The sequence below is a fragment of the Cuculus canorus genome, chromosome 18, assembly GCF_017976375.1.
Source record: "Cuculus canorus isolate bCucCan1 chromosome 18, bCucCan1.pri, whole genome shotgun sequence".
NCBI lineage: Eukaryota > Metazoa > Chordata > Aves > Cuculiformes > Cuculidae > Cuculus > Cuculus canorus.
This window is the reverse complement of record NC_071418.1, coordinates 954,586-981,369: the sequence shown is the minus strand read 5'-3', so window position 1 is coordinate 981,369 and position 26,784 is coordinate 954,586. Positions and strand designations below refer to the sequence as shown.

General features: G+C 62.8%; 3 protein-coding genes across 7 annotated transcripts; all 3 read left to right on the top strand.

Annotated features, from left to right (window-relative positions):
* RAB37 (RAB37, member RAS oncogene family) lies at positions 1–14,372 on the top strand. 5 transcript variants are annotated; one of them, XM_054083429.1, is made up of 11 exons: positions 1–285; positions 321–467; positions 4,310–4,420; positions 8,999–9,109; positions 11,091–11,132; positions 11,252–11,318; positions 11,399–11,451; positions 11,820–11,885; positions 12,308–12,364; positions 12,601–12,677; positions 12,779–14,372. In XM_054083429.1, the coding sequence occupies exons 2-11, from the start codon at positions 423–425 to the stop codon at positions 12,882–12,884; spliced, it is 735 nt and encodes a 244-aa protein (XP_053939404.1). In that variant the 5' UTR covers positions 1–285; positions 321–422; the 3' UTR covers positions 12,885–14,372. The 5 variants fall into 5 exon arrangements, with proteins under 5 accessions (XP_053939404.1, XP_053939407.1, XP_053939405.1 ...); XM_054083432.1 differs by lacking the exons at positions 1–285; positions 321–467; positions 4,310–4,420 and adding an exon at positions 5,864–6,293; XM_054083430.1 differs by lacking the exons at positions 1–285; positions 321–467; positions 4,310–4,420 and adding an exon at positions 6,850–7,008.
* Positions 4,846–23,158, top strand: LOC128853988 (uncharacterized). Its single transcript, XM_054083433.1, has 2 exons — positions 4,846–5,872; positions 18,005–23,158. Exon 2 carries the CDS (start codon positions 18,731–18,733, stop codon positions 19,784–19,786), a length of 1,056 nt encoding a protein of 351 aa, XP_053939408.1. The 5' UTR covers positions 4,846–5,872; positions 18,005–18,730; the 3' UTR covers positions 19,787–23,158.
* On the top strand, positions 16,689–26,784 carry NHERF1 (NHERF family PDZ scaffold protein 1). Its single transcript, XM_054083435.1, has 6 exons — positions 16,689–17,113; positions 23,592–23,753; positions 24,461–24,614; positions 25,078–25,118; positions 25,565–25,663; positions 25,773–26,784. Exons 1-6 carry the CDS (start codon positions 16,736–16,738, stop codon positions 25,935–25,937), a joined length of 999 nt encoding a protein of 332 aa, XP_053939410.1. The 5' UTR covers positions 16,689–16,735; the 3' UTR covers positions 25,938–26,784.

The following is a 26,784-nucleotide window of genomic DNA, read 5'->3' as shown; positions in this document are numbered from 1 at the left end:
GTGCGGTGCCGAACCGCGGCCCCTGCGCAGCCCGATGAGCTGTATCGGTCTGGGACTGACAGAACCGAGCCGTGCCACACCGGTGCTAACGGTACTGGGCCAGACCGAGCCGTTCTGGACCGGCACTAACGGGACCGGACCAGACCGAGCCGCACCTGACCGGGACTAACGGGACCAAGCCGGAACTGAGGGGATTGGGCCGGACCGAGCCAGGACGTTAACGGAACCGGGCAGGGCTGAGCCATACCGGGCTGGGACTGACGGTGCCGGGACTGACAGGACCGGACCGTACTGAGCCGTACCGGTACTAAGGTGACCGGGCCGTACTGAGCCGTAGCGGACCGGGCCGGGCGGGGCCGGGCTCTGCCGGCGGGGCCGGGCGCTGTCCGCGGTGCTGCAGCAGCGGCCCGTGCACCCCGGCCATGGCGGCCCGGGGCGGCGGCTACAACGAGGCTCTGCTCCACAAGGTAGGGCTGGGGGGGGGCTGGGGGGGGGGGGCACGGGAGGGTGGGCGGGGGGTGGTGAAAGCAACCGTTGGGGTCGGGTGACCGCTTGAAACTTCCAGCAAACTGTGTCCCCCCCTCCCCTCGTTGCTTTTCTTCCCCCGTTGCGGTCCACCCCCACGCCGGTGGGGTGGTGGGAAGATGCGGTTGCTGTTCTTCCCCCCGTTCCCTGCAGACGGGGCTGGGCAACCCGCCGGGCTCGGTCCCCGCCACCTCCCGGCGGCAGAGTCCGGTGTGTCTGCAAAGCAAAGCTGTCAGGAGCGCTGGAAAGGGTTCATCCCCGCGGTGCAGCCTGCGTTCAGCCTCGCTCGCTGTCCTCCACAGGCGCTGGGGGGTTAGGGGGGACTGCACCCCAGGGCTCTGTTTGCCAGAGCCAGCATAAGGAGCTGGGACAGTCCTGCCATGAAATAGTTGTGTCCCCGGAGACGTCCATCCCTGCCCTCCTTACTCTAAAAGCCTCTTTTCCTGCAGCGTCCCAGGGACTGTGTTTTGTAACTCCACGTTGCAGAGGGAGCGGTTGGTGCTGCTCCCTCAAGACGCGGATGCTCAGGCTTCGTTGCGGGCTCTGCTGGAGTGGGGTTTTTTCTCCCTGCAGTCAGACGCTGCCCTGCAGCTCCAGGAGACACGGAGGAGACCCTGATCTCTGCCAGATCCACCCATGGCTCCTTCTTGCAGCCCTCGTGCTGCTTTGCTGCAGTCCCCAGTGTGACTGCAGGGACCAACAGCCCTGGGGCAGAGCAGGACTGGGGCTGTGTGGGTCCCGCTTCACAAACAGCCCATGATACATTCCGGTGTACTCGGGGCAATGTGCCCAGCCCTTGATTAGCAGGAAAAGATCCATTACTAGCAGCTCTCATTTCTGTTGTACACCGAGTACGTAGGACGAGCCTCCAGGGATGACTCAAGGAACTTTGATTCTTTGCAAAGCCTTAACTCTCTCTTTTCCAGCTGCTGCACTAAAGGAATGACATTGGTGGAAATGAGTCTCTGGGCAGAAGAGCTGCCCAGGCAAATAACCATCCCAGTCCCATGTTACCTGCTGTTTCCCTTGGTATTTTGCTGCCGCTTCTGGCTGGGTTGCTTGTCATGCAGAAACAAGCCTGCTCTTGCTCCAGGGCTGTACGACAGCCAATAGCTTGCTAGATCTCCTTTCTGAGCGAGGAATCGCATTTCAGATGTGCTGAGAAACTCAGAGAGAGCTTTGCACTCTCAAGGCAAAGGTTAAGTGATTTCTTGTTGGTGGCTAAACCCAGGCTCCACGCCCAGGAGCAAATCAAGGTGAGAACGGCAGAGGAGGTTTGTTCTGGGCTGTTCCAGAAAAGTTTCACTTCACATCAAGTAAAAGATTCTGCTTTCAGGTGCTTTTGACCCATTGCCAAATCCTTCTTCCTTCTGTTATACACTTGGATCCATTTAGGTGGAACAAGCCCCACGGAGCGAGGCGCCTGCCCTTGAGCCACGCTTGATCCGAGGAGTCAGCAGGGGGGTTGCAGACAGGGATCCCCCGTCTAACCTGAGCCAGCTTTAGTTTTGGTGTGCAGCCCTAGAGCTCATGTCTGCAGGGAAACAGCCTCTGGCAGAGCAAGGGCTGCGCTGGGCTGGCAGCGAGCGCTGGGCTCTGCCTCAGACCGGCTTACGGGGCTCGGCCACCGGCGGGGCGAGAGCAGCCCTGAGGTTTCCCTGTGGCACAGGACAGCAGCATCCAAGTTGCCCTGGAGCAGCGGAGAGGCAGAGCATTTTGTATATAAAGCAGGTGGGAAAAAGTCGTGGTAATGCGTCCCTGAGAGACCGTGAGAGGAGGGCAGCGAGGGCCAACGGCAGCCATGGCTTCGCTCTCGGTCCTCTCCGACGCCGCGTCTCGGCTGAGCTCTGCAGGCAGTGCTCTGTGCTGGGCTTCACCTACACGCTGCAATTTATGGTGACAAATCCTGCTGACCTGGGGGAAAACCTTCAGGTCTGGGGGTTCAGCAGCTCTCTGAGAGCAGTCGAAGCGCCCGTGGAGGGCACCTCTCTCCTCCCCGCATCCTCTAGGACTCGGTTTTGTGCTCTGGGGTTCCTACTAGCTGCATTTAGCTCAGGCCCTGCTGCTGCATGCTAAAGCTCAAAAATGAACTGGGAAAATAACCTCAACCCACACGTGCTGTCCCAGATCTCCTCCTACTTGGCTGGCACTGGAAATGCAGCGATCGCCTCCCGATGCTGCCTTGGCAGCTGTGCAAAATCCTTTCCTCCCTGGGCATGTTAGACCAAAACCTCCCCTCTGCTGACTGCCACCAGCGGAGGGGTCTCGGTGGCTTTGCCTCGCTGTCCCGTCGCTCTGTCTCATCTCTGCAACTCACACTGAGCCAGCAGCGATTTGTCTAAGTCTGAATTAGCCCTAATTTGAGGTGTGAAGAGGGATCCACTCCACAGTGGGGTTTTCGTTCTTCTTTTACGTTTACCTCGTGGAAGACCACGCCGGTTTCCACTGTGCTGCTCCTCCACTGAGAGCAGGAGATTTTCTGACAGTCGTTAGGAAAGTCTTAGCTTATTCAGGCCAACTTTTACTACTGTTATTATTAAGTCATGAAGCAATTCAGGAGTTGTCTCTATTATAAATCCCAATTAAATTATTGATAGGGGAATCTGCCTTTTATACACGTTCTCTGTAAATCTTGGGCTCTGGAGGGTTTCTGGTGCTCATTCCACCCAGCTCTTCTGCCTCTATAATTAATGTTGTTCTCTGCATTAATGGCTCCCAAAGACGGTGCTGCAGGGTGAAGCTGGTGGTGTTGCGTCTCCCAGCAGCAGTATTTTACCTGGGAAGAGCGTATAGCACCAAAGCGCGCACGGGAGCCCCGCTGGAGTGAACTCTTGGGGTGATTCCCAATGGGGCTGCTCCCGGGCAGGTCCTGTTTCTGCACCGGGAATGTGCCTGGGCCCCAGCGCAAAGCCAGCGGCGACTTGGGAGGGGAAATTCCCCCCAGGGGAAGGGGTGAGGCAGCTCCTCTAACTCACCTGCGAGTGTTTCACCCAGGGATTTCTGCCTCCCAAAGTCACCCCAGGTCCCGAGCAGGCTCCCAGCCCACGGGGCTGCTCTGAACTCCCAGCGGATCTGCAAACAGCCCAACCTCTGGTCAGGGGGGGCACAGAAATCTCCAGGTGCAGAGCCAGCCCCACAGCATTAAAAGAGCACGAAGCCGCCCCTCCGCCCCAGTGAGGCTGTGTGGCTCTGGCACTGGCTGTGAGCAGCAGCTGCGGGAGACGCTGTCTTTATTAAAAGGTTTTGGACCTAATCCAGTGCCATCAGAGTCCTCCCAAAGAGGTTTTCCACCAGGACTATGCAAGCCAGCAGCTTCCTGAGCTGGGGCAGGAGCATCTCTCCTGCTCACTCTCCATAATGAGCAGTGCTTTGCTTTCTCTTCCACCTCTCTGTGCTTCGAGAGGGCACAGTGAGGTTCCTGCCCGAAGCTCAGCCTCGGCCACATTTCATTTATTACAGAGAGGTGGAAATACCTCCTCGGCAGGACCAAAGGTGACAGTGAAGGACAGGGAGCAGCAGGACGAGCCATCTGGCCATAGCACTGACGCTCCCTCAGCAGCCCGTAGGGCCAAACTGCTGCTGGGTGGGGCTGTGCAGTGGGGCTGCCGTGGGGTGCGCGGCTCTGCCGTGGGCTGGGGACGGGCTGGTCCCTCCCAGCCCCACTGTGTTCAGTGCCTCCCAGCACCCCCTCCCCAAATACCCAGCATTCAGCTGCACACCGTGCCTGCCGGCTTGGGCATCGCCTGCTGCCCCATGCTGACACCTCTTTACCCGGTCCTTGCAGACAATCCTGGTCGGAGACAGCGGCGTGGGGAAGACGTCTCTACTGGTCCAGTTTGACCAGGGCAAGTTCATCCCTGGCTCCTTCTCTGCCACCGTGGGCATTGGGTTTACGGTAAGAGCCTGGTCCCTGGGCTGTGCAACCTTGCTCGCCCTTGGGGAGCATCACTCAAATGATAATCTATGATTCTGAGCGGTGCTGAGCACAAAGAACTGATGGGGTTCGGTTTGGTGGCGCTGGTTGAGGTGGTTCTGCTGTGCGTGCTGGCAGGATGGGGGCAGCTGTGCTTGGGGCTGCTGGGGGGATGGAGGCAGCGCCCAAGCAAAGCCCTTCGCATGGCACATGGAAAGCCGCCTCCAGAGTGACCGCACTCCTCCAGGGAGAAGTCAGCCCGTGTCCAGCCTGTGCGGCCCCGAGGCCCTTGTGAAAAGCCAGGCAGATGGTGGCGGCGCTTGGGAAAAGCACTCGGCTGCGGTCCAGAGCTATTTGCGGAGCTGCCGTGGGACGGCGAGCGGCTCTGGTGTGTGTGTCCCCAGCGCCGGGGCTCCGCAAATGTCCTGCAGCAAATGCCAGCGTGCAGAGGTGATGCTCAGCCAGGTGCTTTCCCCGTCCAGGCAACTCTGTGAGCACCTCCGTCACTCGGCTTTGACCCAGAGCTCTCTTAGGAACTGGGAGACTCCTCAAAGGCAGCCTGACAGCCCAGCCCCTCCGGCACATCCCAGACCCTTTCCCCATCCCCACGGAGCTGCTGTCGCAGCTCAGCACAGAGGCGGCTGCTGTGGGGCGCAGGGCGAGCTCACGAGCTCCCAGATGCAAGGGAGCTCGGCTGATTCCAGGAGCTCGGAGCGCCTGCGGCTTTCAGCTCTGGGCACTTTGCTGGCCAAAGAGCAATACGAACTATAAATCCCCCAGCTGGGTCCGAGCGCAGTTACGGGACTGGAAATACAGGTTCCCTCTCCCGAGGGGCCAGGGAAGGCTTGGTCAGGAGCTGGCAGCCGGCAAGGTGCAGAGGCGAGTGCTGTTGTAGAGGGCATCTCTGCCATCGGACCTCCCGCGGCCACGTGTGGAGAGCAGCGAGGAGCACAGCTCCATGCCGGGCTGGAGATCCACGCTCTGAAATCCTACCAGCGTGAGCAGGGCTGGGGGGGTTGTTTGGAGATCAGCACCAGTGTGGGCAGTGGGACTCAGTGGGGCGATGGACTGGGGAAAATAGCTGAGGGAGTTGGGGTGTTTCAGCCTGGAGAAAAGGAGGGTCTAGGGGGACCTTAGAGCAGCTTCCAGTGCTGAGAGGGGCTCCAAGAAAGCTGAGGAGGGGCTCTGGATCAGGGAGGGCAGCGACAGGATGAAGGCGAACGCTTTTGAGCTGAAAGAGGGGAGACTGAGATGAGATCCGAGGGAGAAATGTTTTGCTGTGAGGGTGGGGAGGCCCTGGCCCGGGTTGCCCAGAGCAGTGGTGGTGCCCCATCCCTGGAGGGGTTCCAGGCCAGGTTGGATGGGGCTCGGAGCCCCTGATCCAGTGGGAGGTGTCCCTGCCCATGGCAGGGGTGGGACTGGATGGGCTGTGAGGTCCCTTCCAGCCCAAACCATTCCGTGATTCTATGAAGACAAGCCAGAGGGGGCTGGGAGCTCCTGTAAGCTTGAAGACCCCGGCAGGTTGTAGAGCATGGACTTGGATGGCGTTTCATGGAGTGTGTTTTTAGGCAACACAACATCCCTGGCTCTCCCTGAGACTTCTCCCGTGTTACCATGCTTGGGCTTTTCCCGGGTGAAGCATGCTATGAGTTGAGCCCTGAAGATGGGTGTCGGATGCTGGGGAGAAGCGGGAGCCCCGGCAGCCGTCCCGGCCGTGGCCAGGCGCCGCTGAACCGCCTCACCGCAGCTCGGCTTCCGGCTAACGGCTGCTGCTGCTGGTTTCCTCCTGGCGTTGCTGCGCCTTGGTGCAAACCCGGGGCCCAGCTCGGTGGCTGTTGGGGCTGCAGCAGTCGGGGTGAGCCCCCCACCCTCGGGTGGGCTGGTGGGGTGGGTAACGGGAGCCGTCATCCCCACCATCCCCACCATCCCCACCATCCTCACCATCCCCACCATTCCCACCATCCCCACCATTCCCACCATCCTCACCATTCCCACCATCCCCACCATCCCCACCATCCCCACCATCCTCACCATTCCCACCATCCCCACCATCCCCACCATCTCATGGCAGGAGGTGGTTTGGTGGCACCGGGGTCTCCATCCTCACACCCTGCCGAGGATGGGAGGGCTGTTCATTTGTGGGGTGAGCGGCTCCTTCTCTCCCCATCCATGTGCCCAGGGGGATGTTCTCCAGCTCTGCCCATTGGCTCCGAGCTCCTCACACCGGGGCTGCTCTCTGTGCAAACCCGAGCACCCCAAAGTCCTGGATGGAGACGTGCAGGGGGGCAGATTTCCAGCCTTGAGCCTCCTCTTCCTCACCCCGGGGCCGGGCTGGGCGAGGAGGTGGCCGGGGCACAGCCTCGAGGGTGGCATTGGCCAGGGAGGAGGAGGGAGAGGAGGAGGAGGAAGGCGGCGGGTGGGGCGGCTGCTCCTGGGACTCAGCAGCTCCGCTCAGACACATCATGAGTGGGGCTATGTGCACCGGGGACCCCCTGATGGGCACCGGGGACCCCCCGATGGGCAGCAGGACCCTCCTGGCGCTGCCCCGCGACTACGAGCTGGCTGGCAAGGTGGGAGGTGGCGCGGGGGTGCGGGGGACAAAGGGCTTGGAGCCCCCAGCCCCACCGGGGATAGAGGTTGACCCCCAGGCCCAGGGGAGACCGGGAGGGTCCTGGAGGGGAGGCTGGGGGCTGGGGAAGGGGGAGGAAGGATTTGGTGGCCCCAGCAGACCCTCAGCCCTGCTCCCCCCTGCCCGGCGTCTGGGGGGGTTCCCGCCTCAATGCAGAAATAGGGCTTTTTGGGGACTCGGCTGATGGGCGGTGGGGCTCCCTCGGGGGGTACAGCCGAGCTCTGCCCTCTGGAAGCCCCCCTGCCCTTCCCTGGGTGCAGCCCAGCACCCACAGCCCCCCGCAAACCCCGCGCCCCGGCCACGTTCCGGTGGGGGAACCCCCCTCTCCCAGCAGCACGGGGGGACGTGGGGTGGGGGAACCTCTTATTTCATTTAATGAAAATAAAATTGAATATGGACCCCCTGGGCTGCGTCCAGCGGTGACGGTGCCAGCCCCGAGCCCTCCCGGCTGAGCCGGCTCCCCGAGCCATCCAGCTTCCCCGGACCACTTTTACACCCTCACCTCCATCCTCTCCGCTCCCTTCAGTGGAGGGAGGAAGCCGGTGGCCAGTTTGAGCTGGAGCGAGGTGGAGGCAGAGCTGGTGGTGTTCCCACGGGCTGGGCAGGGGTGTCCCAGGGAGGATTTGGCAGGCAAAGTGGACGGGCAGAAGGCAGAACGTTTCCAGCCCCGGTTCTGGCTGCCGTACGCTGCACCATCCCTGCGGAGTGTGGCTGTGGTTTGCTGTGTCCACCAGGCTCTGGGGAAGCAGGACCGTAGGGGTTCACCATCCCAGCTCCAGCATCCCCACAGGGTGGGATTGTGAGGAGCACTGAGGGAGAAGGCTGAGGGGAGAAGAGGCAGCTGCCAGGAAGGAGGTTGCGGTGAGGTGAGTGCTGGGCTCTGCTCCGAAGGAACAAGTGATGAGGTCTGAGGAAATGACATCAAATTGTGCCAGGAGAGGTTTAGATTGGATATTAGGAACAATTTCTTTGCTGACGGAGTGGTGAAGCCCTGGCAGAGGCTGCCCAGGGCGGTGGGGGAGCCTCCGTCCCTGTGGGGTTCCAACCGTGTGTAGAGGTGGCACTTCAGGACGTTGTTTAACAGAGGCGGTGAGGTTGTGTTGGGGGTTGGACGGGATGAGCTCAGAGGTCTTTTGCAGCCTCAGTGATTCTGTGATTCTCCGATTCCATCACATTCTCGCTGGAGCCCTGCTCGCTGCCGTGTTCGGGCAGGAGAGAGATGCAATCAGCACCGGGTTAATTATTGCTGGGCAGGGAAGGGCTGCTGCCCGCGCGGGAAGCAGAGCGCGGCGCTGGGGGCGGCTGCGTGTTCGGAGGCCGGTGTCGGTGCCGCTGCCGCCTGCCCGGCGCTGGCGGTGCAGGAGCAGTCGGGGAGCCCCGGCTGAGCCTGTTTGCTTAGCAGGAGGAGGAAAGGTGCTGTGTTTGCTTTGGTCTCTGGCACGCAGGGCCCTGGGCACCGACAGGGCGAGAGTCCCGGACGCAGCGGGGTTTGCCCAAGCCGTGCATCACCCCGTGGGCTGGGCACACCTGGGCTCGGGGCACAGCGTGGGCAGAGGCGGCTCCACGTGTCCGGGAGCTGTGGCTGGTTCTCCAGGAGCCTCCTGGGCTGGGACACGGCCAAGGGTCGGCCAGGAGACATCTCTTCATGCTGTGGTATTTGCCTTCCCACCAGGTCTCCTCATCCTCTGCCCCCCTCTCCGGTGGTTTGGGGCTGCTCTGCGGTCCTGGGCACCGCTTGGATGCACCGAGGGGGTCCTGTCCCATCCCCATCCCATCCCACCCTATCCCATCTCACCCCATCCCATCCCCAGATGGCACAGGGCTCCCCAGACCCAGCAGGATCAGCCCTTGGGAAAGAAATGGAGCGACCCAGGGGACCGGGGATGGCTGCCCCGGCCCCGCTGACGCCTCTCGCCGCCCCCGTCTTGCAGGTGATGTTACTTGGAGACTCAGGCGTGGGGAAAACCTGCTTCCTGCTCCAGTTCAAAGACGGGGCCTTTCTCTCCAGGACGTTCATAGCCACCGTGGGCATAGATTTCCGGGTGAGACCACCAGGCTGCCGGCCCCTTGCCCGCCTCGGCCGGTTCAGGGTGCTGGGAAGGGCGGATGGGCGGTTTCCAGGCCCTCCACCCCAAATAACCTCCGAACCGGCTGCAGGCGCTTGCTGAAACCCTTCCTCCTCTCCCTGAGAGAGCAGTAACAGATGGAAGAGCCCTCTGGGAACACCAACTCTTGCCTTTAAATCAGCAAAACGCCTCAGTTTAGCCCATCCCGGGGGGTGCGTGGGCTGGGGGTGCGGTGGGCGGCCGGCACGCTGCGCTGCCTGGGCTGAAGGCAGCAATCTTGGGGGGCAAACATCGGTTGCTGTAATTTTGTACCTTGGAAGGGCTTGAATGGGCTGCGGAGGAGTTGTTAAGGTCACCGGATCCTGTTTAAACCCTCCTGCTGCTCCCTGTTCACATGATTTCAGCTGCAGGGTCTCTCTGGGGATGTTGAGGCAGGCAAAGCTGTTTGCAGCCCAGGGCAGAGCGGCGTTTCAGCAAGTCACGGGGGTGTCCCCGGGCAGGGCTCTGCCTGCGGCTGCCGACACATATCGAGCGCGGTCAGCGCTTCCGCTGCCTCCGCAGCTGCTCTCGGTTTCTGCTGCCTTTCTGCCCAGGCTGCGCTTGCAGGAGGGGTTGGTGAGCGGGGGCCAAGGGGAGAGAGGGCTGTGGGTTCGCTTCGGAGGGCTCTCGTGGCCTCCCCTCCCACTAAAGAGGGGAAATCTGCCCCATCTCGCTGTTGGGCTCAGCGCTGGTGGCCCCGGGGGTGTTGTGAGCTCGTAGGTACCCGCTCTGCCTCGTGCCGCTGTGCCCTCCAGCAGCTCACGGCTCGTGCGCAATTCCCAGAGTCTCCTAGCGCATGGTTTTGTGTTATTCAGGCCATTTTCTCTAACTTTGTCATCTCCACAAGAGCTGAATTTCCATTTAAAACAATTCTAGGCACTGAAATTATTTATAGGGGTCTTCTCCTTCCAGAACCATCCCTCCAAGTGCAATTTTTAGGAGTCTTAAAATAACCCTTTGGTAGCTTGTGCTTTTCTTCTGGCCTCTGGAGAGAAGCCCTTGTGCTTCCGAGTTGGATACAGTGCTTGCATAAGCCCTGATAGCTGCCTTCCACACTCCCTTGTGAACCCCTCTTCCCTCTCCCAGTCCCAATACCTGGCTGTGAACCCCCCCAACCTGGGACGTTGCCTCCCGCGGGTCGGATAAATCTGTGTGCCACCTGCAGCCCTCCGCTCAGTGCGTGCAACCGCCTTTAAGGGCAAAGCAAGACTCCCACCAGCAAGGAAACCTGAGCTGGGTGCCCAGCATCGCCCACGGAGTGTCCCCAGGCAGCTCGCAGTGTCCTTAAATCGCTGCAAATAGCCCTCATTTTTAGTGCGTCACTGTTCCTCCAGCACGTGGAACCGTGGCAGAAGGGTCGGGGCTTTACGGTGGGCGAGCATTATAAAAGCCTGCCAGGAGGTTATTAATAGACACACATTTGCATGTGGTTTGTGCAAACCCTTCCCGCTTGCCCGGCTCTGCTCATCGTCCCCTGGATGCCACAAGCCTGGAGCTGCCTGGCAGGAGCTGGGACAGGGTGGTGTCCCAGGGCTTTGCGGGACAGCCTGCGCCGTTAGCCAGCTCGCTGGGGTCAGGAGCTGCGGGATGGGGTGCTGGCTGCTGGAGATGAGTGAGGGAGGCATCAGCTCCAAAGCAGGCTGGGACCTTGCCATCCTGTCTCCATCAGGGCCTGATCCTGCCCTTCTCCACCCTGGCACAAGGGGATGTTGTTCTGGGATGTCCCTGTAGCCACCATGCAGCGTCACAGCCCAACCAGCAGGACCAGGGGCTGTAGCAGTGAGGCTCCAACATCCAACCCCACGGGCAGCCCGGCTCCATCCCGCCGGCCGGGGCAGAGCATCCGCAGGGCTGGGGCAGCCAGCGCCCACTCCGAGGGCCTTTGGGCTGATGGATGTGCTCTCCTTCTCTTTCACAGAACAAAGTGGTGGCTGTGGATGGTGTGAAGGTGAAGTTGCAGGTGAGCTTTGGGAAGGGGTGAGCAATTCCCAGCCAGATGCAGTGGGGCTGGGAGCCACAGGGGTACCTCCAGCCGGGGGGATTGCCCTCTCTGCTCTCACTGGGGCGGCTTCTCGGCAGATCTGGGACACAGCAGGACAGGAGCGTTTCCGCAGTATCACTCATGCCTACTACAGGGATGCGCAAGGTGAGTTTGGGGTCCAGCAGAGGGGACGAGGTAGAGCACTCCCCCGCAGCGGGTCAGTGCCTCTGCCTCTTCCCTTCCAGCCCTGCTCCTGCTCTACGATATCACCAGCAAGATGTCCTTTGACAACATCCGAGTGAGTCCCCCCGTGGCTCGGGAGCATGTTTCTCCAGGGATTGAGGTCGTGGGTGCCCCGTGCGGTTTGCTGGGGGCTCAGGGCAGTTTGAAGCTCGTTTTCCACACCAGCGCCGGCTGTTTTGGCCGGAGCGGCTGGTTGGGAGCTCTGCCCTGGGTAAATGGCCGGGGGGAGAAAATGCAGCTTGGGATGGACGTGAACTACGTGTGGGCTTGGGCCATAGCCAGGGGATAGGGCATTTTCAGGACTGTTTGGCTGGAATGGTTCCCATGCCAAAAAAAAAAGTCATTCTCCCAATTCTTGTGGTGGGGTGTGAGGGCTGAGAGGGGAGGGACGGGGGTACCGCTCACCCCGGCGCTGCCCCACAGGCCTGGCTGACGGAGATCCACGAGTATGCCCAGAAAGACGTGGTCATCATGCTGTTGGGCAATAAGGTGCGTGCAGGGCCCCTTCACCCCGCATTTTGCCGTGTTGTGCCAGCCCTGCCCTGTCCTTGCCATCCCTCTGGCTGAGGCTCCCGGGAAGGGATGCTGCTGGGTGCGGGATGCCCACCCAGGGCCTGGATGCAGCCCAGGATCCCAGGCAGCCCCAAGTCCCAGATCCTCTCCAGAGGTCCCAGATCCTCTCCAGAGGTCCCAGATGCTGCTGGGTACCCAGTGCCCAACTGGGTGCTCGATTTTCCCATGAGACCGGATGTCCTTTGAGTCCCTGAGTGATGCCCAGCAGAGAAGACCCCTGCGTCCTGGTTGCCTCCAGGCTCCAGATGCTCCCCTGGGCGCTGGATGTTCCTGGTCCCTGCACACCCACACCTGCTTGCTGGCGCTGGCACACGGGGACACCTCCCTTCCCTCCGCAGGCTGACGTGAGCAGCGAGAGGGCCGTGAGGACGGAGGATGGAGCGTCGCTGGCCCGGGTGAGCTGTGCCTCACGCCTAACCCAGCCGCAGCCCCCGCCGTCCCCTCTGCGGGCGCCCGGTCCTGCCCGGCTCTCGCGCACACAGCGTGGCAGCCCCTTGCGTGCAAGACCGAGGGCAAGGCAGGCAGGGGACGGCTCTTTGTCCCCAGGCCTCGCCCAGGTGACGGGGAGGATTCGGAGGGGCTGGAGGGTATTTTGGGGCTGGATGCTGACGGGGCTGTGCCGCCCTCGCAGGAGTACGGGGTGCCTTTCATGGAGACGAGCGCCAAGACGGGCATGAACGTGGAGCTGGCGTTCCTGGCCATCGCCAAGTGAGTGCCCGGGGGCCGAGGGAGGGGTCCCTGCAGCCCCATCGCCTCCCGCACGGGCTCTGGGGCGGATGGGTGAGGGTAACGCAGCCCCCCCGCCCCAGGGAGCTGAAGCAGCGCGCGGCGCAGCAGCCGGACGAGCCCCGCTTCGAGATCCGTGACTACATCGAGTCGCAGAAGAAGAAATCCGGCTGCTGTGCCTTTGCCTGAGCGCGGCCGGGAGGAGCGGGGCCCAATCCTGCCCTCGAGCGCCCGAGGGAGCGGGGCTCCGACAAGCCGGGCCTGGACAGGACAATGCGGAGCAGCGGGCGTGTGGAGAGCCATCCCCACGCTGCCAGGAGCCAGGGGCCGGATCCTGCTGCCCTGCAGAGCGATGCCCGGAGCCTGCTGTGTGCCACCGGGGCAGTAACCATGGTGTGACGCCCGCCAGCCTGGCCAGCGAGCCGCGGTGACGCCTCCATCACCCAGCAGGATGCAGGATACGGCCCCGTGCGCAGCTGAGGCCCCCCTGGAGCGTCTGGCGGGCCGTGTGTGTGCTGTGGGTGAGCCCCACGCAGCCGCTGACTCTCTCCTGCCCCACGGCCAGCCCTGCTCTGGTCCCGCTGGAAGGGCCTGATCCAGCCCCCACGCCCCGGTGCTGGGGGGCTCTGGCTTCCCCCCACACCTGGTGCAGGCGCTGCCCGCGCTCAGCCATGGATCCTTGCGGCTGCGGTTGCTGCTGTCGGCTTTTATCCCCCTGCCACTGCCAGGGCAGCGGTGCCCCCGCTGTGTCCCAGTTCTGCTGGAGGCAAGGACTGGGATGGGGGAGCATCCAGCCAAGCCCGATGCCTGCCCACGCAGCTGGAGGGGGAAAGAAAACTCGCAGAGCGATGCTTGGGGCACTGCTGGCACACACGGCAATTTGGAAAAACCTTTATTACCCCCATTTTGGAGCTGCAGGAATTAGAAGTGTTGCTTTTTTTTTTTTTTTTTAACCAAAGAAGCCTTTTTCTTTTTAACCCCTCCAAACCAAACCATCTCTGGCCTCCCAGGGGCTGGGCTGGAGGTGCCCGCGGTGCCGGGTTTTTCTGCACATGCAATGCAACTGCTCCTTCACGCCGCTGGCAAAGAGCTGAAACCCAGTCTGAAAAGCAGAGGGCTCATCTCAATCTCCCCTCTTTCAGCTCCAAACCATTCCCCTCAACCTGTCCCTGCAGTCCCTGATCAAGAACCCCTCCCCAGCTTTCTTGGAGCTCCTTTCCATACTGGAAGCTGCTCTAAGGTCCCCCTGGAGCCCTCTTCTCCAACCCCGACTCTCTCAGCCTGTCCTTGCACGGGAGGTGCTCAGCCCTCGCCTCGCCGCACCCTGGGCACTGTCCTGGGCAGTGGGACAGTGGATATTTGGTTTTTTAGCCAAAGTTGTGCAGGACAGCTGCGGAGGGTACAGCCCTGCTGCGCGTAGGAGTGAGGGACCAACCGGCACGTCCATCCCCGCCAGCATCTTCCCTGGCCCCGTGCCCGGAGCCGCTCGCCTCTCGCTGGCCCTGGGGCCTCCTTCGCCTCTGCTCGGTGTCTCTTTGCAAGTTTACAGACTAAAGCTGAGTATTTTCGAGGCTTTGCATCTGCCTGCGCCTTTTATTATTGCGTGAGAAATCCCTGCCCCGGGTCTGTGCCGTGGGAGGGTGCTGAGCGCAGGGCCGGGGGAGCCGTGGGGAGGGGGAAGAACCCGCAGCCCCTTCCTCCCCTCGGGGGCTTTCGTTGCACATTTCAGACAGTCCAAAGGTGAGAGGGGAAGAGTAAACATGCCCTGTTAAATTAAAACCACCCTCCTCCCCTGCTGTTCTCATGGTGCGGAATCCAGCATTCCCCAAATAACTCCGTCTTCCCACCAATGGCATCGCCGCTGCCGCTTGGCTGATGTCTGCAAAAAATGCTGGATGGCTTCAACACAAACAGACGTTGGCTCTTTTCTGGTCTCCCCCCTCCAGCCCGAGCTCCGGTAACGCCACGCTGAGCTGCTGAGGGCAGGGGGAGGCAGCTGGGGTGCACGGGTGCTGCCGCGTCCCGCAGGACCCACAGCTCCGGCTGTTTCCTTTGTTGCTGTCTTTCTTCCTTATCACGGTCCAGCGCTCGAAACAGCCCTCTTGGCTCTGGGTTTTGTTTCCTGATGTGGGGCAGCTCTGCCCGAAAGCGTTCCCCGCCCTGTGCCACCCAGGACCCGCTGTGCCGTGGTGGTGCCGGGGGCGATGGACCCCTCCAGCTGCGTGGGGCTGTGCCGTGGCACGCTTGCCCTGCTTCTCCTCTCTGCGGGCATCGGACGCTGTGAGATTCCTCTCTGCCCCCTTTCTCAGGGCCGAGTGGCTGCGGGCAAATGCTCAACCGAGTGGAGGAAACAAATGAGCCCCCCGTGCGCCACCGGCGGAGCTGGAGCACAGCCAGCCCTGCACAGGGGGTTTCTTGGCCACTGGGGATCCCGCAGAGGGGCTCGAAGTGGGGCTGTCCAGGAGGGTCACGTCCTGCGGCGTGAAGCCGTCACCTCGTGGAATCGTTAAGGTTGGAAAAGACCTCGGAGATCACCAAGTCCAACCTCCTCCCTCGCCCCTCTGTGGCACAGTTCAGAGCCATCCCAGCGGCCCAGGGGACCTTTGGCCCGTCTGGACTTCAGCCAGAAAGTGGAAGACACTGATGGTGCCTCGATAACAGCCGTTCTGGGACGATCCTGGAGGCGTCTCTGCCTGGCACCAACAGCCCAGAGGAGCTGGAGCAGCCCAGCCTTGCGCTTCACCTTGCCCTGCCCTGGCTGACCCGAAACCGGAGGATCTCACCCTCTTCACTCCAGGATCTCACCCTCTCATAACCCCCTGCAGCCACTTCTGCTTCCCAGGCTGTGAGCCGAGCGCATCGGCGTTGGGGCAGAGCTCGTGGATGGTCCCACATCTCCACACCCTTTGGCACCAGCTCCAGGGTGCAGAGCGGGGCCAAAGGCTGCTGGGGGGAGCAGGGCTGCTCTCTTGTCTCTGCCCCACAGACGGTTACCGGTGATAACGGCCTCTCATCCGCTTTCCCACGCAGTTTCTGTTTGGGTTTATATTTTGCTGATGAAGCTCAGAGCATCCCTCAGGAGGGGACGGGGAGGAGGAGTCCCGGGGTGCTGAGGGGTGCCAGCCTGGACGTGCCCTGAGGGGAGTGGGATGATGGGGAGAGGTGGGTGTAGTCCTGGGGGAGAGATTTGGCCCCACAGGGGCTGTCCTGGACCCACACAGGAACGATGCAGCCCCACCGGGAGGGTGTCCTGGCCTCACACGGGAGTGATCCGGCCCCACGGGGGGGTGTCCCAGCCCCACACAGGAGAGATCCAACCCCATACAGGGTGTCCCGGCCCCTTTCGGGGTGTCTCATCCCCACACGAATCATTCCATCTGCACAGGGGCACATCCTGGCACCACATAAGGGTGTCCCTGCCCCACACACAAGCGATCTGGCCCCACACAGGGTGTGCCTGCCCCACATGGGGTGTCCCTGCCCCACATGGGAGCGATGCAGCCCCACAGGGGGTGTCCCAGCCCCATATGGGGTGTCCCTGCCCCACATAGAGGTGTCCCTGCCCCACATGGGGGTGTCCCTGCCCCACATGGGAGCAATGCAGCCCCACAGGGGGTGTCCCAGCCCCATATGGGGGTGTCCCTGCCCCATATAGAGGTGTCCCTGCCCCACATGGGGGTGTCCCTGCCCCACATGGGGGTGTCCCAGCCCCATATGAGGGTGTCCCTGCCCCATATAGAGGTGTCCCTGCCCCACATGGGGGTGTCCCTGCCCCACGGGGCTCGCAGGACCCCGCTCCCCCTCCCCCGGGACGACCTGGCGGCGCTCATCTCATTTGCATAACACCACCCACTCACGGAGGACCACGCCTCCAAACATATAAACCCCGCCCACAACTCACCTTATTTGGCCATCCCCGCCCCTCCGCGCTCTCCGATTGGCCGCCGTGCGGCGCTCGCCGCGCCCCGGGTATAAATAGGGCCGCGCGGGGCACGGGCGGCGCAGACCGGAGGGGGATTGTCGGCGCGGGCGCTCCCGCCATGAGCAGCAGCGCGGGCCCCGCGGCGCGGCTGTGCCGCCTCCAGCGGGGGCCGGACGGCTACGGCTTCCACCTGCACGGCGAGAAGGGCAAGCCGGGCCAGTTCATCCGGCTGGTGGAGGCGGGGTCGCCGGCCGAGCGCTCGGGGCTGCGCGCCGGGGACCGGCTGGTGGAGGTGGACGGCGAGAACGTGGAGCGGGAGAGCCACCAGCAGGTGGTGGAACGGATCCGCGCCGCCGACGGCGCCGTCAGCCTCCTCGTCGTCGATCCGGTGGCCGATGAGCAGCTGCAGAAGCGGAGCGAAGCCGGGAGCGAGACCCCGACAGCCCCGGAGCCCGCGGAGCCCCCGGCGCGGGAGCCCAGCGGCAGCGGCCAGCGGGTGAGGGGGGCCGGGGAGAGGCTCTTCTGGGGGTGTGGTGGCCGTTTTAGGCGGTGTGGGACCCCCCCCGGGCCGGCCCCGTTGTCGCCTTCCACCGGGCGAGCGGGAGTCGCCGCGTTCGCCCCGGGCGGTTTCGCTTTCGGCTCGTCTTTTCTCGCTTTGCTTTAAGCGCCGCTGCCGCGCTCGCCGCGCCCCGCTGCCCCTCCTGTTCGGGTGTAAATGAGGGGGGTTCGCTCCTCGCCCTCCCCCGCGGCGGCGAGCGGGGCGGAGCCGCATCCGAGCAGCCCCGCGAGTCCCGGCGCCCTCCGGTGCCTCCGTGCCGGGAGAACGGGCGGGAGAAGCAGTGGGAGCGAGGGCCGGGGTGGCGGGGGGAGAGTGGCGTCCCCCCGTCCCGAAATGCCGCGGGAAGCGGTGGGAGAGGGGGTTTCGCGGGGGCTGTGGCTGCAGGCGTTGGTGGGAGTCGCTTGTGCGCTGAGTGTGTCGGGTCTCTGCTGCGGGAGGGGATGGGATCGGGCTTTGAGGGCAACAGAGGTGATCACGGGGCTGGAGCACCTTGTGGAAAGAGGCCGAGAGAGTTGGGGTTGTTCAGCCTGGAGAAGAGGAGGCTGTGGGGAGACCTTGGAGCAGCTTCCAGCGCTGAAAGGGGCTCCAGGAAAGCTGAGGAGGGCAGGGACAGGACGAGGGGAACGGTTCTCAGCTGAAAGAGGGGAGATTGAGATAAGATCTTGGGGAGAAACGTTTCCCTGTGCGGGTGGGGAGGCCCTGGCCCAGGGTGCCCAGAGCAGTGGTGGTGCCCCATCCCTGGAGGGGTTCCAGGCCAGGTTGGATGGGGCTCGGAGCCCCTGATCCAGTGGGAGGTGTCCCTGCCCGTGGAACTGGATGGGCTGTGAGGTCCCTCCCATCCCATGCTCGCATCCTCCCGGGGTGCGCGGTCCCCTCTGGTCCCGGCGCGGGGGAGTTGGCAGTTGTGCAAACAAAGCGATGGAGAAAGGTGAGGAGTTGAGAAACGGCTGAACTTCCCTGCGCAGAGCAGTTCCTAAGAGACGCTCGGGGCCGCTTTGTGTTTACCCAGCAAGAACGTGTTTGTTGTTAGGACAGAGGGAGGCTGGCTTTCCTGGGAAGCGGGCTCCTCGTGTTCCCGGGGTGGGGGACCTTCTGAGGAGCGGGCGGGACTCTGGCACCATCCCCGGTGATGGGCTGAGCCCCCCCCCCGCTGCTGCTGCAGGATTGGTGCCGTGGGGCTCTCCTGGTGCTGATGCTGAGCCCTGAGTGGACTTTGTTGCCTCATTGGGCTGCTGTCATGGAGGGTTCTGCTGAGGATCAGCTGTTTTTTATTGTTTCCTGTTGGACTTTAAACCTGTGCTGACTGCCTGTTGTCCCCTGATCAGCTGCAGGCGTTGGCCTCATCCCTGCCCTGCCTCAGCTCCACTCCAGCACCTCCCTGCTGGGGACAACCCGGCTCTGCCCGTGTCACTGCCCCGCGCCCTCGCTGTTGCCTGTGGCATCCCTGGTCCCTCTGCTCTGTCCCAGGCCCCCCGGGTGCCAGTGCTCCCTTGGGGCCAGCGGCGCTGTCTTTGCTGTGTTTCCACTCGGAAATCTCTCCATGGGTTGGGAGAAATGAAAAGGATGTGGTTAACGCAGCTCAGGCGAGTCCTTTGCCAGGTCTGGGGGCTGAGGATGTGCAGCCCCCATGGGAGATGGGGCCCCGACACGCTGTGGGGTGCAAACCTGCTTGGACCATGCAAAGAGCGTGAGAAGCTGGAGCTGCCCCAGGGGCTCAGTGGGGCGCACGGCCCCCTCTGGAGCTGCCCCAGGGGCTCAGTGGGGCGCACGGCCCCCTCTGGAGCTGCCCCAGGGGCTCAGTGGGGCGCACGGCCCCGGCTGGAGCTGCCCCAGGGGCTCAGTGGGGCGCAGGATTGGGGTGCAGCCCGTGCGGAGTTACTGCAGGTGTTTTCTCTCTGCTCAGGAGCAGGAAGCGACGCGGGTGACGTTGCTGTGTGGCCCCAGATGGTTTCTCAACAGGTAGCAGGAAATCTTGCAGCTGGGGGCAGGGCTGGGTGCTCGGAGCAGCAGAGCCAAGGCCAAGGGTTTGCAGATGTCTCCCAGCCAGGCGCCCACCGAGCAGGGTGGGAAGATGCCAGGCGGAATGCCGAGCCAAACGGGAGCGGGCAGAAAGGGATCTCTCTGCGGCGAGCTGGGAACACTGGTGTGCCTGTTCCGGCCGCTGGCGCGCAGCCGGTGCCCGCAGCCCCCACCAGCGCCATCCCAGCACCGCGGGGTCGTGGGGTTTCCTGGGATTGCCGTGTTGCGGAGCAGGAGTTTGCATGTGTCAGAGTCCTGTTTGCTTTATTGGGCTGGGCTTGGGTTTATTTGCGTAACGAGCCTGGAGTCGCTGGCTGCCAGCAGCACCTGGGTCCGAGCGAGGGTTCAACATCTCCCACCTCAGAGCGGGATCCAACCTCTCTCCAAACCCAGCAGAGTCCTGGGGGGTCTGGATTCCATGGTGCCTGGACACCTGCGTGGATCCCAGTGTGGCAGGAGGTGGTCTGGGGGGTTGTTATGGGCTCCCTTCTCATTCTCTGGGCGTTCAGATCCCCTGGCGCTGGGGTGGAGGGTTTGACCCTCCCTGGAGGCACCTGGGGAGCCGATCCGCGCCCCCCTCTGCTGCGGTGATGGTTTCACACCCCCTGTGCCAGGGGACTGTCCCCAGCACTTGACCAGGAGCCTCGACAGCTCATCCTCGCCCTGCTTGTGTTTCCGGAGGCTTTCGCTGCTCGGATGCGCCTTGAGAAAGCTTCTCACACGCCGAACAGCGTCGGCGGAGCAGCGCCCTGGCACAGGGGCTGCTTTCACCAGGGCAAAGCTTCTGCGACCGACCCCGGGCTTCCCTCTTGCAAATTTAGTGCTAAATTAGAGCCCTTCCTGCCAGCAAAGCTTATTCCTCTCCGTAAAACCCCCGTGAGCCTCCCCGGGCTGGGTTTTGGGGGATAAGAGAGCAGATCCCCCCGTTTGGGAGCGTCGCAGTGGGGGGGAGCTGGTGTCTAATTAGGGAATGAATAAAATTGCCTCTCCAGGCAGCTGCATGAAAAGCAGCTCCAGCCGAACGGGACGTGACAGGGATGCTGCGAGGAGGCTGCTTTGCATCCCCTTTGTATGAAGCCCAAACGCCTGCGCCGGATCTCAGGGCTCGTGTGAATTTGCTGGCCTGGGCGTCCTCGGAGCTGTCGTGTTCTCGTTGAGTGAGTGGGAATGCTGCGGCCGCCAGGCTTGTTGCTGCTTGTAGGGCTGCAGGGATTTCCCTGGGAACTGGGGCTTCAAAAGCTGCCCTGAAGTTGCTGTTGGGGAGCTGGGGAGCAGATCCTGGCATTCAGTGCAGCTGGAGGCCCCCCGTCCCTGGGGTGAGTGTTCCTGCCAGGCACCCAAAGGTGCTGGGGTGGGATGCTCTGTGCTCCCAGAGGGAGAAGGAGCTGGAGATGCCCCAGGGCAGGAATAGGGATGCGATGCCACCGAGCTCCCCATCCCAAGTGGGATCTGCCACCCCTGGGGTGTCTGTGCTAATCCCACTTCCCCCATCACCCTCCCGACCGGAGGCTGTAATTGTTTGTAATGAGGCTGTGCCGCTAACGTGTGCCCAGCGCCGCGGGAGGGCTGCTGGCGATGGAGGAGAGGATGCAACAGCTTGGGGTAGTTGGGGATATTCCCATTTCCCTGCTCTTCCACAGCTGTGGGGCTTCTCTGCATCCCCGAAACCCTCACTCCTTGGGTCTCGTCTGGCCAGGGGGATGGGATGGAGTGCTGTACCGCGGGTCCATCACCCCACAGCGGGCAGGATACAGCCCCTGGTGGATCGGATGCATTTATATTTTTCTCTCAGGGAGGCAGAACGATGCTGCCAGCAGGATTTCTGCTGGCACGAGGGTTTGGGGAGAGGGAAAGCAGCCTGGCATGCTGGGGTGGAGGAGTGCCAGCCGCTGGCGCGAGGGCGCTGGGGACCTGGGTCACAGCTCAGCTGGGCTGCCCTCGCTCCGGGTGCTGCTGCCTTTGAGGGCTTGGTGCCTCCTCGCTGCCACGATCAGACCATCCCTCTCCCCTCCCAAATCCGTGCTCCCAGTGTCTCTGGGAGCTGGAGCTGCTGGGGTTTGGTTAGTACTGGTGGGAGGAAGCCCTCCCTCCTCCTCCTCCTTGCCCGGGCGCGCTGCCAGCGCCGCTTGCCGGGTGCTCCCTTGGGCTTTGTCCTGAGCTATCGGTGTGGAGCAACCCCGTGGTGCTGCCAAGGGCGCTGGGAGCGTGGGTGCTTGCAGAGCCCGAACCCCCCTTCCCAGGGCAGGGACCTGAGGAGGCGCTGCCTTCCTCCAGGCTCCACCAGCTCTTGAGTTTTGGCCTTGTTTAGGGTCTTCCAAGTCCCCATCCGTGCTAGGAGTGGCTCCCGGGGAGGAGAGTGCAGCCGCAGCAGCCCGGGCGCCCCGTAACCCTGCTGCCAGGGCACGGAGAGGGGTACAGCACCCGTGCAGCGAGGGAACGCACTGCGGCGGAGACGCCACGAGCCACGTTGGGGCCGTGAGTGCCGCGTGGAGCAGGTCCTGCGTGTCCCCGGCAGACCCGTACGCCTCCCTCCCCAGGGCGTTGGCGAGCGGTGCTGGCGTGGCGTTCAGCCTTAACCACGCCGGGAAGCGTTGTGCAAGAGGACGGGGTTTTATCGCAGCATTGTAAAGGCGTCAGCACGGCGCATGTGGGGCCCTGTGCCACCGCGGCACTGCCGGACGCGGGGTGCCAGCACCCCGGCATCCAGATTCCTGGCAGGAACAAAGGGGATTTTATGTCAAGAAGCCATGGGAGGTTTAGATTGGGGATTAGGAACAATTTCTTTGCTGACGGAGCTGTGAAGCCGTGGCAGAGGGTAGTGGGGGAGTCTTCAGCCTTGGAAGGGTTCAAAGCTGTGTGGCCGTGGCGGTTGGGGACATGGTTTAGCAGGCACAGTGGGGTTGGGCTGGTGGCTGAACTGGGTGAGCTGAGAGGGCTTTTCCAGCCTCAGTGATTCCATAATGCAGTGATTCTATGATTCTAAGTGCGTGTGCTGTATGGGGGGTGAAGAGTATGGTAGGGGAAATTCTTGCAGTGCGTGTCCCCGGGGATGCTGTGGGTACCAAAGGAGAACGAACAATCTCAGAGGAAAAAATAGGTATTAAATGCCCCGGTGAGGAATGTTTCAGGCGCTTGAGCGTGGCTTGGCTGCAGGGAGGGCCCCACCAAAGCCCAGGGGCTGGTGGTCAAGGCAGGATCAAACCATTTTCTGTATTAAGGTGTAGAAGTGTGCCTGGGTTCTGGGCTCAGAGCAGTCTGGACGGTGCTGCACGCAGGTGCCGGTTCATCTCGCCTGGTTCCTCTGGTGCTTCCTGAGCATCGCACTCCCTGACGGGCGAGTGGAGGCAGCTCCTGCTTCCCCTGCTGCTCCCAAAGGGATCCTGTGGGGCCGGGGCTGCCCCAGTTGGGTTCCTCGGGTGCTGGTGGATCCACAGGTTGGGGTGAAACCAGACGCGGGTGAGCTGGGTGTTGCTTCCTAGAGCCGTGAACATCCCACGCCGTGCTGTCCTGGTCGAGCTGGTTTCTCTCTTTTGCAATCACGGAGGGTCGTGCCGGGCGTTGGGGTGTGGGGTGGCCCCGTCCAGACCCCAGCTGCCTCCCCGAGCCCCGTCAGCCCCTTCCCTGCCGGCAGCGAGGTGCTTGGGGCGGGGGGACCACTTGTCCCATGGCTAGGTTTGCCGTGGAGGGGGTGACAGCTTGCGAGGAGGTGATGGGACCTGTACCCATGGCTGGGACTGGGGTGGAGGGGCTGGAGAACAACTCACACGTGGAGTGGCTGAGGGACATGGGGTTATTTAGCCTGGAGAAGAGGGGGCTGAGGGGAGACCTCATCGCTGTCTAGAACTGCCTGAAAGGAGGTTGTAGAGGTGGGGGTTGGTCTCTTCCCCCAAGTGACAGGAGATAGGACGAGAGGAAATGGCCTCAAGTTGCGTCAGGGCAGGTTCAGATTGGACATCAGGAAGAATTTCTCTCTCAGGTGGAGTCCCCAGCCCTGGGGGTTCTTAAAAGACTCAGGGATTCTATGTTTCTCTGGTATTTAAAGCATTCCTGGTGGGATGGGGAGAGGTGGAGGTGCTTCCCAGCAGTCTGGGCTGTGTTTCCTCCTCCACTGTTACGTGGCAGTTGCAATCCTGATCGCAAAAGGAAGAGCCTGGTCTGAGGACACACATAATTATGTTTCCTTAATGTTCTGTTGCAATTAGCATGCGCTGTGCCTAATTAATTACCTGGAGCCTGGGTTCATAGGGTGTTTCGGGCCCCTGTGCTCCAACTGGAGGTGTCTGTGGGTGCCGGTGGCCACCTAGGGGTGCCGTCCCTGCCGCCCAACCTGGCACCTGGGGGTCCTGATGCTCTGGGGGGTCCGGGAGTGGCTTCCTCACGGCTGTCCCTGTTGCAGGAGGAGCTGCGGCCCCGGCTCTGCCACATGAAGAAGGGCCCCAATGGCTACGGCTTCAACTTGCACAGTGACAGGAGCCGCCCGGGGCAGTACGTACGCGCTGTCGACCCCGACTCGCCGGCCGAGGCCGCGGGACTGGCCGCTCAGGACCGCATCATCGAGGTACGCCGGGGCAGGCGTCTCCCCAAGACGCTCGGTGCTTCTCCCATCCCGGTACCCGGGAGGGGCGCGCCCTTTGCCGGGACGGTGCGCGGTGTCCCGGTGCTGTCCGTGACTCACCGTGAAGCCACTCACCCGCACCAGCCTGCTGGTCCCTGTCCCCACCCAGGGGCGCAGAGGGCTGGTACTTGGCTCTAATTAGCCCGCTGTGGGTTAATTGATGGCAGCACAGTGTCCTTGGGCTGTCCCTGGGGTGGGGCAGCCTGAGGACAAGGTGCACGATGGCTCCGAGCCGCGATGCCAGACAGACGGGGTTTGTGCCAGGCGGGATGGTGACTCCACGAGGGCAGCTCCAGCCCCGCTGCTCGCCAGGGCGTGTGGGTCTGCTGCCTCGTCCGGGGTGAAGCTTTGGAGTCTCTGCGTGCCGTGGCACGAGGGCTTTGTGCCCGTCTCCTGCGCCAACCCCGGGTCCCTGTCCTGCCAGGCGCTCGCTGCCAGATTTACCCGTACGATGCCGTGCTAATCGCTTAGAGGAAAATCTGCCTTTAATAAGGTTTTGCTGCCTTCACTGCTAATCCTCGCAAGGCTCCGGATACCTGCGGGGGGCTGTGGAGTGGCCGTGCCGGGGCTGCGGCTGGCACCCAGGCTGGTGGAGCTGCCGAGGGGCGATGTCCCCTGGTCCCAGCGGTGCTGTGGTGCCGTGCCCGCAGGTGAACGGGGTGTGCATGGAGGGCAAGCAGCATGCCGACGTGGTGGCAGCCATCAAGGCAGGCGGCGACGAGACCAAGCTGCTGGTGGTGGATGTCCTCACAGACGAGTTCTTCAAGAAGTGCAAGGTGGTGCCCTCGGAGGAGCACCTGGCAGGTGGGCTGGGGGCTGCGCTGCGGGGAGGGGAGGGGGTTGTGCCACCTCTGCTGGCTCCGTGTCACCTTGTCCCCAAACCTGGAGGTGCTGGGGGTGTCTCTGAGCCTTGGGAGCAGGGGGAGGTCTCGTCACCCCGGGGCCAAGCGGAGTCACCCGTGCAGGGGCAGTGGGGCTGCCGTGGGCGCTGGGGTAAAGGCGAGTTTATGGCCTTGGGTTACATCGGGCAGGGGTCATGGCTCGGGCACCGTCCGCCCTTCGCTCTCCTCTGCAGCTTTGGCTCAGCCGTGGCCCCTTTCCTAATATCCCGGTGGTTGTGGGAGGACGGTGGGTTCCACGGGGATGTGTCCGGCTGCATCCCCCCGTGCTGTGGGGCTGGCTGCGAGGGGTGGGTTAAAGAACTGGGGACCCAGCGAGGGGCAGAGCGAGCGCATCCTCACCCAGCGCCCGTATCCTCACCCTGCAGGTCCCTTGCCAGAACCAGTTGCCAATGGTGATGTAGGGAAGGTAAGAGAAGCCTCGTCTTGCTTTCAATCCCATTTCTGCCGCTCCCTGTGCAGGGACCCTGCCTGCTGAGCTGTCCCCTTTCCCCATTCGGGTGATGCCGCCGGGGACATCGATGCTCCCAGGCTGTCACACGAGCAGATGCCACTGGGAAGGGGTTTGCCTGGAGGGCTGGGTGTTGTGATGGTGGTTGCAGTGCCTCCCTTCTTCCTCCTCACGGTGCTGCCAGGTTGGGCACCCTGGAAGAAGCATTCAGCCCTGCGGCTGCCGTGCTCCCACTAAAGCCGGGGCAGTCAGGCTGGGGCTTAATCCTTCCCTGTCCTGGCTGTGCAGCGCAGGAGACATTTGAGCCTGGAGTTTGAGGGGGATTATGTGTGGGGAGGATTTTGCAGCCCCCAGGTGGACTCGCAGCTCCCAAACCCTGGGAACTCACGTTTGCTCTCCCCCAGGAAAACGGTGCGGAGCCGCAGTCCGACTCGGTGGCCGAGAGCCCGGCCAGCCCTGGGCCACTGGCCACGTCCCCTGCCTCCAACGAGACCCACAGCGAGGTAGGGCTGGGGGTGCTGGGGGGAGGTGGAACACGAGCTCTGGGCTGAGCCCCCCAGTGGGGCTGTACTGGGGGGCGCAGAGGAGCTGACGCAGCCTCTTGCTCCCCAGCCGGAGGCACAGGAGGATGACAAGCGCCATTCAGCATCCGACCCTGTCCTGGACCTTGACATCCCGCTGGCGGTGGCCAAGGAGCGGGCGCACCAGAAGCGCACCAGCAAGCGGGCGCCCCAGATGGACTGGAGCAAGAAAAACGAACTGTTCAGCAACCTGTGAGGGTCCGTGGCCCCCGCCTCGCACCCACCTCTCCCGCATCCTCCTCCTCCTCTTCCTCCTTGCCACAGGCTCCCGGAGGGGCTGCGGGGCTGCCCCGTCCACCCTGGCCCGAGGGACGGAGCTCAATGGCCAGCGAGTAGCCCCGCTGCAGGGTCCTGGGCGGTGAGTTTAGGGTGCTGTGGGGTTGCCCCCTCCCCTGAGCCCGTCCCGCGGGGCTCCTCCAGCCCTGCCCACCCTCATAGGCACAAACAGGAGTTGGGGGGGAGGGATCATCATTTAGGGTGGGCTGATGCCCACCACATCTGATCCCTGCTGTTCCCCGATCCTTCCTCACCCCAAACCCCATCTTCATTTGAGCTCCCCACCAAAAAAAAAAATGCCCTTTAACTGCAAAACACGAGGCTTTTAGTGACTTCAAACCCCCTGCCCGCCCACTGCGATCCCTCCCGGGGTGTCTGGTCCCTGCCTGGCAAGCTCCGTCCACGCTGACCCCGTCCCTTCACCCCCCAGCAAGGAGGGTTGGGGCTCCTGGCGTTGCGGGGACCCCCGCCCCGGGGCTCTTCAGGGAGAGGGGAGTGTGCCTGGAGCCAGTGCAGCAAGCAATAATCATCCCCTCTGCTCCCGCTCACTCCGGGACACAGAGCCGATCAGGGTTTGATCCAACACTGTCTAATTTAAAGGCTTCTCAATAGACTCTTTGTTTTCCAAAGTAAGAGTTTTCCAATCACACTGGTTTTTTTTAAGCTGTATTTTGTGGAACTCCTTCCTGTGGATGTTTTGTCTGTGTGTCGCGATCGGGTGTTGTTGAGAAATTCTGTTTACTGGAATAAATCTTCCTGACTTCACG